We start from the raw sequence: 12172 nt of genomic DNA on the forward strand, positions 1-12172 counted from the left end.
AGAAAATGAAAAACTAACTACCATAGCTAAGGATACAAGGAAGAAAAATTCTCCTGTTCTTCCAGAAGCAATCTAGTGGAAACAGACAAGCAACTATGACAAGCTGCTCATCATGGCCAGAATAGGATTAACAAGTGTTCTTCAATGTTCTTCAAATACAAAGAATGAAATGACTTTTAAAAAAAGGAAAAAGTTGTATGCTCCAAGACTGGGCTTTGTGAGTGTTAAATTTTAAATTTGAGGAAAACAAGTATTCTATGTACAAACTAATTCAGAAAGAGTTATACTGAAACAAAATTCCTGATAAAAAAATATGGTGATATGAACATGATTACCAGTATACCCTAGAAAATATGTTATTTTCTCTTTAGTATTTGAACCCAATAAGCCCTTATATGTTGGTATTTGGATACTAACACTCTACCATGAGTAAGGAGTCTTTTAGTATATCTTTACAACTATTTGTAATAATATAAAAACAATTATAACCATATTCATTCCACATAAAATTTTAATTATTTTAGAACCTGATAATAAGATACGCACTGAGAAAATGTTAAGCAAAGTCGATAACAATGAAGAGAAGATATACTGTTTGCCTTTTAATTTCTAATCTGCAGAATACTAATAAAATACTTTTCAAACTTTATACTCTTGAGCCCCACAAATCATTAGTAGCATATAGGCATAACTCAATACAATACTTACATGACGAAGAAAAACAGAAAAAAGTCAAAATCCAAGATTAAAAAAAAAACAACCTCTTTTCTGAACTAAAATTTACATATTTCTTCTTAATTTGTCAGAAAATTAGCACAGTTCTTAGCTAATTTTTTAGAACACAAGAATTTCTTCTCTAATGGTACAAAATAGTTCTACAACTGCCTCACACGCTTTTAAGTGGTTAAACTGTGTGTGTGTGTGTATGTAAAAACAGATGTTTACTGAAGGATTATTCTGGAAAGAGCCAGTCAATAAAGATGCAAAATAGTTAATGAAATTGTGTGACCTATGAAGTGAAAAGTGCTTAACCAATTGTCTGTTATTGACAAATTAAAAAAAAATTTTTTTGTAATTCTAAATATTCCTTGATAAACTTCCTTGCACACTTATCTGAATACCTGCTTTCAACCAAGATGAATACAGAGCAGATAAACATAGGGACTGACATGAAATAACAACATCCATGATAGTTCAATTAAAAAAAAAAAATGTGGGTCACAGAATAGGATATAAAACATTATATAATTTATGCTTTAAATTTATGCATATTTTTACACAGAGGAAGAATCTAGGAAACTAGAAACTAAATACTAATCATATTACTTAAGACTTTTAAAATGAACTACACTACAGATGATGACTTTTAAAATATACATACTTTACAGTTATCATTTAAATTTTCTAAGGCTTGAGCAATCTGTTCTAAATGGCTTTGACTTTAGCTCTTAGTTACCAGTTCTAGGTTCAGAACTTAGGCCCAACTTGTTCTTTTATTTTTAAAGAAATGGTAATTCAAGACTCTAAACCCATAAAGAATTCATTACAAATGAAATTAAATTACTATTTCGAACTTTTCTGCAAAATACTAGTGATATATACATACATATATTTAAACCAGTCTTCTGCCACAAATACAGTAATTACTTGTGTCACAGAGCAGCTTCTTGGTAAAAAGGTATTTTTGGACTCAGCCACTAGAGAGCAGTAGTGAGGCTCAAGAAAATTTCAAGAAACAGAAAACAGAATTTAAGTATTTTTTCCCTATTTTGCACTTTCATAAAGTTATTTTTGTTATTATGACTTATTTGGAACTCCTAGGAAAAGTAAAAAATATATATTGTACTCGTAGTGATCCATGCTTCCCTGTATGAATGATTACCATCAACACAAATACATACGCATTTCAAACATTAATATAAATAACAAACTTACTGCAAACAATTAGTATGCTTAGAAACAATACCACTTGAACAATACTTGAGTTCTGCAAAGGCTTTTCTACCCTTTATTTCCCTTAAATTAATTATTTTATAAGAACAGATATTCATTTTAAAAAGCAGTGATCCTACCACAGTGAGAGATGTTAACTAATGATGGGATTGCAGACGTAAAGATGAAAACAAGTTGTACTGTTTTCAATTCCTCTACTTCTAAACAGCCTCAGGTATTTCTGACAGCCAACAACATCTACATTTTACAAATATGCTGTCATAATGATTGCTGACATGTTCTGATCACACTGTTTCTGGAAAGACACCACTGTAGACAACTTTTCTTCACCATATCAAACTGTGTTTCCACAAATGCTTATCAATCATATTTCCTTAAATTTAAATGCTAATAATACCCATTTATTAGATCCATACAAATGCTCAAATTGTGCTGGGACACAAAGGGACTTTTCCTTCTGTTTACTCTTCCATTTGAAAACAAACAAACAAAACCCCAGAAACCTCTGCTTTGTGTTCTTGATGCCTTCTCTTTCCCTATTAAAAAAATAATTAACTTCCTTTGCACTGATTTTAAAAGGTGCCCAGTGTTACAAAAAACTACCAACATAAACTTGCAAAATTTGGGAGCAGGAATTCCTATTGCATTCAGTGCTAACCAGCAAAACTGAAAATTATAATAAATTTTCTATATGACGAAGGTAAGTGGTTTTTCTTTTTTCTTTGTTCTTCTGAAGTATGTACATTTAAATAACAAAAAGAATGGTCAGAATGCATTATTTTTCTTAGCAATTCCAAAAGAGCATAACCTTCCCATTCACATTTTAAAAATCACCATTTTGTGGAGCTGAAAGAATAAAGATTTAAAACAAATGCAGCTGACCATTTAGTAACTACAACGTGAGAATGTATAAACTAGCACAGAAAAATAAACTCAAAAGCAAACTGAAACCAGATGCATCAAAACCAGAAAGCAAAAGCTCTTTACTCATTAGAAAAACAATGAAGAACTAAAAATGATCCTCTTAAAACAAGCTTTTTAAGAGTTAAGTTTTCCTCTTCCCTATTACTCAAGTACACCTCTTAATGAAAAAGAGTGTGTATATGCAATAAGAAATGGAATATATTCTAAACCTAGATTCTTACTTTTGATTTTCTTCTTCTTCTGATTCTTCATGCTGGTCAAATAACTCCCATTTAGAAGTTGTTACAGCTGAATAGAAGGGAAAAATAGGATGTAATTCCATAAGGTAACTTAGCATTTTTGCAGCAGCACAGCAGAAGCCTAACTTTAGAACTGAGAGCTTATATTACAGAAGTTATCTACATTTATCTTTTCTTTGAATAGCCATTTCCATGTACTAAATCTATTTCTTTCCTCACACCTACACTATAATTTTATTCAAATTCAGGAAGCAACAAGTAACACTGTCCTCCTTGTTTCTGTGTTAGATGCTAACATCTGTTTCATCAGAACCTACAAAATACTAAATTAACAATTACACTAGGATACATGTCCAGGCAAGTATGAAAGGCAGGTCTAAACTGCATCTGATAAATCAAGCACTATAGGAGACACAGTGATTTCGATTTTCTGAAACTGACCTCTAAATTTCCAAATAGGCATCCCACCTACATTTTCTACTGATTGGCTCAACCTGAAAGGTTTTCAGTGATTTTTGATTACTCCAAGCATCCAAACTGAAGCATCTAAGAAAACTGTATAGCAACTACACTGAAAACTTAGCCACTAGAAATATAAACTATGGTAGTACTGGGTCTTAAGGTTGAAACATGTTATAAAACACAAAAGGAAAACTACACCTACACACACACACACCAACGTTCAGTAAAATTTTAAGTACTCAATTTTCTAACGATTTGCATTTACTGTACTTTAACTTACCCTGTGCTTCCAATTCAGATTCATCTACAGCTTCCCATTTTGACGGGGCAACTTTAAATATAGGCTCATTCTTCTTTGAATCTTCAGTTGCATCCACTAAGGAAGAAAAATGAGCCATTAACTTTTACTAGAGGATGACTTAAAGAGCTCATGAGTATTCGCTGTATTATTAAAAAGCAAAACTAAATAAGGTCACACACAGACTAATAATGCTAGTGTCAAGAATAACGAATATGACTAATCCAACTCTCTGCATCTGAAGGCTAATTTTTAAATATCAATGTAAGCAAAAATAATACATATGTGTATATACAAAACACACACCCAGAACATACAGGTGGTTACTTCAAGCAAATGGAGAAGTTGAGGAAGTAAAAAAAAACCCTTCAGTACCTTTATCTAATTATTTTTTTAAGTATAAAATTAATATTATTCAGTATTTTAACATACAATTCAAATGTACTGAAGAGGTACATTAGGTGTACGTAATTCAATAAATGATTTCAGGTAGCTAGGAAAACAAAGCGTAAGTTAGGAAAACTAATAATAAAAACAGAATTGGAGAAAAGGGAACCCTCTTACACTATTGGTGGGAATGCAAACTAGTATAGGTGGCTCAGAGGTTAAAGAGTCTGCCTCCAATGCGGGAGACCTGGGTTCGATCCCCGGGTCAGGAAGATGCCCTGGAGAAGAAAATGGCAATCCACTCCAGTAGAGAAGAAAATGGCAATCCACTCCAGTATTCCTGCCTGGAGAATCCCATGGACGGAGAAGCCTAGTAGGTTACAGTCCACGGGGTTGCAAAGAGTCGTACACGACTGAGCAACTTCACCATACCATACCATACCATAGCCACTATGGAGAACAGTGTGCAGATTCCTTAAAAAACTGGAAATAGAACTGCCATATGACCCAGCAATCCCACTGCTGGGCATACACACCAAGGAAACCAGAATAGAAAGAGACACGTGTACCCTAATGTTCATCACAGCACTGTTTATAATAGCCAGGACATGGAAACAACCTAGATGTCCATCAGCAGACGAATGGATAAGAAAGCTGTGGTACATATACACAATGGAGTATTACTCAGCCATTAAAAAGAATACATTTGAATCAGTTATAACGAGGTGGATGAAGCTGGAGCCTATTATACAGAGTGAAGTAAGCCAGAAAGAAAAACATCAAGACAGTATAATACTGCATATATAAGGAATTTAAAAAGATGGTAACGATAACTCTGTATGAGAGACAGCAAGAGAGACACAGATGTATAGAACAGTCTTTTGGACTCTGGGAGAGGGCGAGGATGGGATGATTTGGGAGAATGGCACTGAAACATGTATATTATCATATATGAAATGAATCGCCAGTCCAGGTTCGATGCATGATACAGGGTGCTCGGGGCTGGTACACTGGGATGGCCCAGAGGGAGGGGATAGGGAGGAAGGTGGGAGGGGGGTTCAGGATGGGGAACACATGTACACCCATGGCGGACTCATGTCAATGTATGATAAAACCAATACAATATTGTAAAGTAATTAGCCTCCAATTAAAATAAATTTATATTTTAAAAAAAACAGAATTGATAAAACAAAGTACTTGGAATTATGCATACAACTGAATATAAGGTTTTTGCCTCTAGTTTCCTGACAATTAAGACAGGAAAAATTTGCTAGTATTTTAAGAGGCTGACTATCTCACCAAAAAAAAAAAAACCTCAAATACGACCAAAAAGAATACGCTTTTCTTGGCATACTTAAATGTATTGCTGGCTATGTGAATTCTGAAAAGTCAAAAATAAAAGAAAGAAAAAAGTTAATAACTGACATCTTACTCAGAAATTATAACCTTCTTAAACATCAGCATGTGCAGAAATGAAGAGATTTGGAAACAAACTTATTAGCTAGATTCAATTAGTTTGAAGTCTGAACTTACAAGGCACTCCATCAAGATCATCATCAAGGCTCTTTATAGGGACTCCATCAAGGTCATCAATAGGAGTAGCATCAATAGGAATTCCATCCACATCTTCTAGAGGGGCACCATCCAGCTCTTCCTCAATGGGGGCACCATCAAGGTCATCTGGTACATCCTATAAAAACACATACTATTAAATGGGCTCGATAAAGGACAGGAATGGTATGAACCTAACAGAAGCAGAAGATATTAAGAAGAGGTGGCAAGAATACACAGAACTGTATAAAGAAGAGCTTCACGACCCAGATAATCATGATGGTGTGATCACTCACCTAGAGGCAGACATCCTGGAATGTGAAGTCAAGTGGGCCTTAGAAAGCATCACTACGAAGAAAGCTAGTGGAGGTGATGGAATTCCAGTTGAGCTATTTCAAATCCTGAGAGATGATGCTGTGAAAGTGCTGCACTCAATATGCCAGCAAATTTGGAAAACTCAGCAGTAGCCACAGGACTGGAAAAGATCACTTTTCATTCCAATCCCAAAGAAAGGCAATGCCAAAGAATGCTCAAACTACCACACAATGGCACTCATCTCACATGCTAGTAAAGTAATGCTCAAAATTCTCCAAGCCAGGTTTCAGCAATACGTGAATCATGAACTTCCAGATGTTCAAGCTGGATTTAGAAAAGGCAGAGGAACCAGAGATCAAGTTGCCAACATCCGCTGGATCACGGAAAAAGCAAGAGTTCCAGAAAAACATTTATTTCTGCTTTATTGACTATGCCAAAGCCTTTGACTGTGTGGATCACAATAAACTGTGGAAAATTCTCAAAGATGTGGGAATACCAGACCGCCTGACCTTACTCTTGAGAAACCAGTATGTAGGTCAGGAAGCAACAGTTAGAACTAGACATGGAACAACACACTGGTTCCAAATAGGAAAAGGAGTATGTCAAGGCTGTATATTGTCACCCTACCTATTTAACTTCTATGCAGAGTACATCATGAGAAACACTGGGCTGGAAGAAGCACAGGCTGGAATCAAGATTGCCGGGAGAAATATCAATAACCTCAGATATGCAGATGACACCACCCTTATGGCAAAAAGTGAAGAAGAACTAAAAAGCCTCTTGATGAAAGTGAAAGAGGAGAGTGAAAAAGTTGGCTTAAAGCTCAACATTCAGAAAACAAAGATCATGGCATCTGGTCCCATCACTTCATGGGAAATAAATGGGGAAACAGTGGAAACAGTGTCAGCCTTTATTTTTTTGGGCTCCAAAATCACTGCAGATGGTGATTGCAGCCATGAAATTAAAAGACGCTTACTCTTTGGAAGGAAAGTTATGACCAACCTAAAGAGCATATTCAAAAGCAGAGACATTACTTTGCCAACAAAAGTCCGTCTAGTCAAGGCTATGGTTTTTTCAGTAGTCACGTATGGATGTGAGAGTTGGACTGTGAAGAAGGCTGAGAGCTAAAGAATTGATGCTTTTGAACTGTGGTGTTGGAGAAGACTCTTGAGAGTCCCTTGGACTGCAAGGAGATCCAACCAGTCCATTCTAAAGGAGATCAGTCCTGGGTGTTCTTTGGAAGGACTGATGCTAAAGCCGAACCTCCAATACTCTGGCCACCTCATGCGAAGAGTTGACTCATTGGAAAAGACTCTGATGCTGGGAGGGGTTGGGGGCAGGAGGAGAAGGGGACGACAGAGGATGAGATGGCTGGATGGCATCACTGACTCGATGGACATGAGTTGAGTGAACTCCGGGAACTGGTGATGGACAAGGAGGCCTGGCGTGCTCCGATTCATGGGGTCGCAAAGAGTCGGACACAACTGAGCGACTGAACTGAACTGATTGTAATATGTTCTTTTGCATGCTAAAGTCTTATCACTGAAACATTAACTGCAATCCTGTATAAACCAAGTGGGCTTCCCTGGTGGCTCAAAGGTAAAGAATCCGCCTGCTAATGCAGGCAATGTAGATTTGATCCCTAGGTCAGGAACTTTCCCTAGAGGAGGAAATGGCAAGGCTCTCCAGTATTCTTGCCTGGGAAATCCCATGGACAGAGGAGCTACAGTCCATGGGGTCAAAAAAACAGCTGGATAGGACTTAGCAAAGCAACTAAACAACAACAACATAAACCAAACAGCTGGAGATTCACATTCCCAGGTACAAAATGCAGATATAAGAATAATATATTCTTATCATCCAGTCTGACAAAAAAGTAGTCATCTGTACAATATTTATCAAATATTTACCAATACTTAATGATGCCAGGTATCATATGAGGCACTAAGAATACAATAATGAGTGAAAATGAGCTTTGGTCCCTTAGTCCCTCCTGTCATAGAGCTCAGCAGAACTTGAGAGGCGGAGGGGGCAGGGGAGTGGAGAAGGAGCCAGGCAACCAGATAATCACAAAAGTGTAGGATGACTTATACAACAAAGAGGTGCACTGTATTATTAGAATGTATAGTATGTAGGTTCTACCTAAAGAGGTCAGAGAAAGCTCAATGAACTTATGCTCAAACTGAGATCTAAAGGGTCTGAGACAAGAGATGTTCCAAAAAGAGGAAAGAACATGTATAAAGGTCTTTGGTAGGAGAAAACACTGACATTTAAGAAACTGAAACAAGGACCATGTGGTTCAAGTAGGGAAGCAAATCAGGAGTATCTTGTAGAAGTGAAAGCGAAAACATGATAGATGGATTAGGATGGTGAAAATGAAGACGAAGGATTCAAGAACTATTGAGGAGGCTTAAAAAAAAACAAACCAGAACGGTGATGAACAGAATCTGCTACCACTGTGGTACACATCTTTTCAGGTACATATTTACTTACATAGGTATCTTCAGTTTAACAACATGAAATTGTGCTGCATATTTCGCTTTATTACTTGCTTTTTTTTCTTTCTTCTACTAATATACAATAAATGTTTTCATGTCATCAAATAAAACACCAATCATCAATTTTTACATAAGGATACAAAACAGAGAATTCCTGTTATATATAATTTCAACTCCTGGGCTCCAACAATTCCAGCAACAAATATCCACTATTTTGTGGTAAACAGTACATATTTTCTACAAAGAAATGTTACTCATATCTGTACCTCCAAAGCATCCCCAGAAATAAATTTTAAGATAATCAGACAAATACAGTGAATACATACCTCTGCTTCCTTTTCTTCAATAATATTTACAAGTCCTAAGAAAATATTTTGTAGTTTGATCAAAAATGGTTCTGGATAAATTGCCCAATCTTCCCACGCTCTAAAGCAGGTCATTACCCGTTGCTAAAAGGAAAAAGACAATGAATTATTATTCAGGACAATATGTATCAAACGTCATCTCATGATAATGACCATCACAATTTGCTGAATTTCCATCACAATTTTCCTTTAAAGCAATATTCTTTTTAAAATTTAAGGAAAAGAACTATCATTACAATATTTTTTATCATTAGTTTTTTTTAATCAATGTTACCTCTCAATTAAAAGAGGAAAGACACTAAGAATAAATATTTTTTTAAAAAAACAGTTAACTGCTTGCTCTTGGTCACCTAAGCTCAAGTTCCCTCTCAGAATGGTACACATTCTGCGAAACACTAGCCTAGAAACTAATGAAAGCTGGATACAAGCGTAGCCAAGTTCTGATCTGAACTCCTTTATGGTCTGATGAAATACTTCCCGAGTCAGATTAATACCTCTCTCTGTCCCATCCTTAAACTTTTCTATAATCTCTGTCTTATGGTCAAAATTTAAGATAAAAAAATTTTAATGGAGTTGTTCGTTTGACTCCCCTAAATGGTGGAGTCATTGGGGATCTGCCCAAGCTAAAAATTTCCTTAATGAGTGTTCTGCCCACGGAAGTATATTTATTTTTTTTATCTGTAAGTAAGGTATTTTGTTTGGCCTTTCTTAACATTGGTCTATAACTTCAGAGTTTATTTTAAAAATTAATAGCTGAATATACTTTCTAAACATGGATAACTAAAATGTGTATTTCTAATCCAACCAAATTATATATACTACTACAAAACAAGTGATCTTCTGAATATTTTCTGTGAAAAGACTATTTTATTAAAATGTTTAAAAATAAACCAGACACCCAAAACACTACACACATTTTTAAAATTTCAGACTTTTTCTGATACTGAAGGTAAAATGGTGGTAAATTTTAAACCAATAATTTGTAAAACATCTAAGTTATGTCTTACAGTTATCTTACATACTCTTCGCTCTCCAATGTGGTTCCCAGCCCCCATGTCCCATTTAAAACACTAGGGCAAAAATAACCAAACAATAAACGTACCTTAAAGTTTTCAGACTGTAAATGGCCTTGAATTGTACGGTAGGTAGCATTGAGGTCTGAAAATATCTGACACAACTTTGTTTCAAAACTGAAATTCAAATAATATGTTACTTTAACTCCTATTATTCTGAATTTTTCTTCTGCAAAAGCTCCCAAAGGGTCTTAAGAACTAGTTCCCTTGATTAATAAGGAATTTTACATCTAGGTTACTTTGGGGCATCTAGTCCAACCTCTTTGTTCCATAAAATAGGGAACAGAAAATTTAAGTGACTTGTCCAAGGCAGAAAAAGGAATAGCAGAGCTAAGATTAGGGTTGATTATCTCCAAATTTCCCTTCAGAGCCAGTTCTTAAAAGCCTCCCTGATTCATAAAATAAACACCAAAAAGGAAATGTCGGGAACTGAGCAAGAGTTATTACTATACTCTTTTCTGAGCTTCTTACCCTTAAATATTTTATTTTAGGCATATCACCTTATATCACTATACTTACAATTTTCTATAATAGGAAGCATTGGCAACTTTGGCTGAAGAGTTGTATAAAACATCAGAAACCAAATATAATCTGGCAATCTAGAATACCAAAAGATAGCATAAAATGGATTAAAACCGAAAACCAACAGCAAATAATGTAGCTTACAAAAACTCCACATTGAATTTTTTGAATCAACAGCATAAGGACAATGTTTAGCTATGATTTAATTATAACTAATTTGAAGAGTTTTAAGAAATTCAGTATCACCACAACCATGACTTTGGCAGGAATAAAACTTGTCATTCATTTACATTTCAACCTGTTGATAATTTGTGTCAATTAACCTACATTTCCCTGGCAGAAGGAAAACAAAACTACATGGGAAAGATTTCTTCAGTCAAGTTCTTGATTCAAAAATGAAACCAATTTCAATCAAAGCAGAAGTCAGTTACTACCTCTCTTTTTCTTAATTAAATGTTCCATAAAGAAAAATCATTCCCATACCTTTTTGGGAAGGGGTGTCTTTAAGATGGACAAGGACTCAGTAATGCAATCCACTATTTCTTCAGCAGCTTCAGCATTATTAAGACAGAAAACCATTGCATCTCCAATATCATTTTTCCTTGGAGTTAGCCCCCGCAGAATTTCTTCTAATTTGTCTCTCTGTCTGAATACAAATTTTTTTTAACTTGTAAGTATTTATAGACAAATTTTAAATACCATTACAGTTTCTTTCTGCTCACAAACTAATTTCTTTAAAACCCACTCAGATAAAATTCTGAAGGCTAAACTGTGTTAAGTCTGATTTGCGTTACATACTCCAAATGTGTTACATTTTTTTAAGAACTTATATGGGGAAGAAACAGGAACAAATATATTACTACTTCAGTGACTTTCAGTTTACAAATTAAGTAAATTAAAATTACAGTCATTTTTTTTCAAGACTCCTTGAGAACATCACAGTTCTATTACCCTATTACACTGAAAAAGAACCTTTATGCTCTTCACTTTCCTTTGAAGTCTGTTACTTTAGCATGTTCGCATAGGATTAGCACAGGCTAAAGCAAGGGTTAACAAACTTTTCCTGTAAAGGATCAGACAGTAAATATTGAGGCCTTGAAGGCCATATAGTCACTCAACTCTGCTGCTCTAACACCAGTGGAACCACAGACTACAAGTAAAAGAATGGGTATGGCTGTGTTCAAATAAAACAGGAGGCATCCAGATTTAGCCTATCTATGGGCTTAAGTATATGCAGATCCCTGGGCAAAAGTAATGATGAACATACATCTTTAGAACCAAATATACCCTCAAATACTATAGTTCTCTATTATCAATGCTCTTATAAACAATGCACCAATGCAACTATTAATAGCTTTAAGATTTATAGGCTAACAGAATGAAGCATATAGTTATACAAGCTAAGTATCATTTTAGCCTTTTTATCCCCCAAATCAGGGATACAGAATTTCCTTTGAACATTTCAATAGTTAAATCTGTTTCTGCTTCTTAAACAAAGCTAACTGCACTGTAGCAGTGCTGAACACTAATAATAACATGTTTCCATGGTGGCCGCACACTGCACTGCTTAGAGCAGCTTTTTGCA

General features: G+C 35.2%; 1 protein-coding gene across 6 annotated transcripts in view; it reads right to left on the reverse strand.

The window, feature by feature from the left end:
- Nucleotides 1-12172, reverse strand: part of U2SURP (U2 snRNP associated SURP domain containing) — a 53592-nt gene that overhangs the window by 14924 nt on the left and 26496 nt on the right. For all 6 annotated transcript variants that reach the window (XM_069563277.1, XM_069563258.1, XM_069563268.1 and 3 more), the window contains 7 exons: nt 11071-11233; nt 10585-10664; nt 10095-10182; nt 8954-9076; nt 5797-5953; nt 3859-3954; nt 3099-3165 (listed from right to left, as the gene is read on the reverse strand). In XM_069563277.1, the coding sequence (XP_069419378.1) occupies nt 3099-3165; nt 3859-3954; nt 5797-5953; nt 8954-9076; nt 10095-10182; nt 10585-10664; nt 11071-11233 (774 nt within the window). The remainder of the gene's footprint in view (nt 1-3098; nt 3166-3858; nt 3955-5796; nt 5954-8953; nt 9077-10094; nt 10183-10584; nt 10665-11070; nt 11234-12172) is intronic.

This window comes from Ovis canadensis, chromosome 1 (assembly GCF_042477335.2).
Source record: "Ovis canadensis isolate MfBH-ARS-UI-01 breed Bighorn chromosome 1, ARS-UI_OviCan_v2, whole genome shotgun sequence".
Classification (NCBI taxonomy): Eukaryota; Metazoa; Chordata; class Mammalia; order Artiodactyla; family Bovidae; genus Ovis; species Ovis canadensis.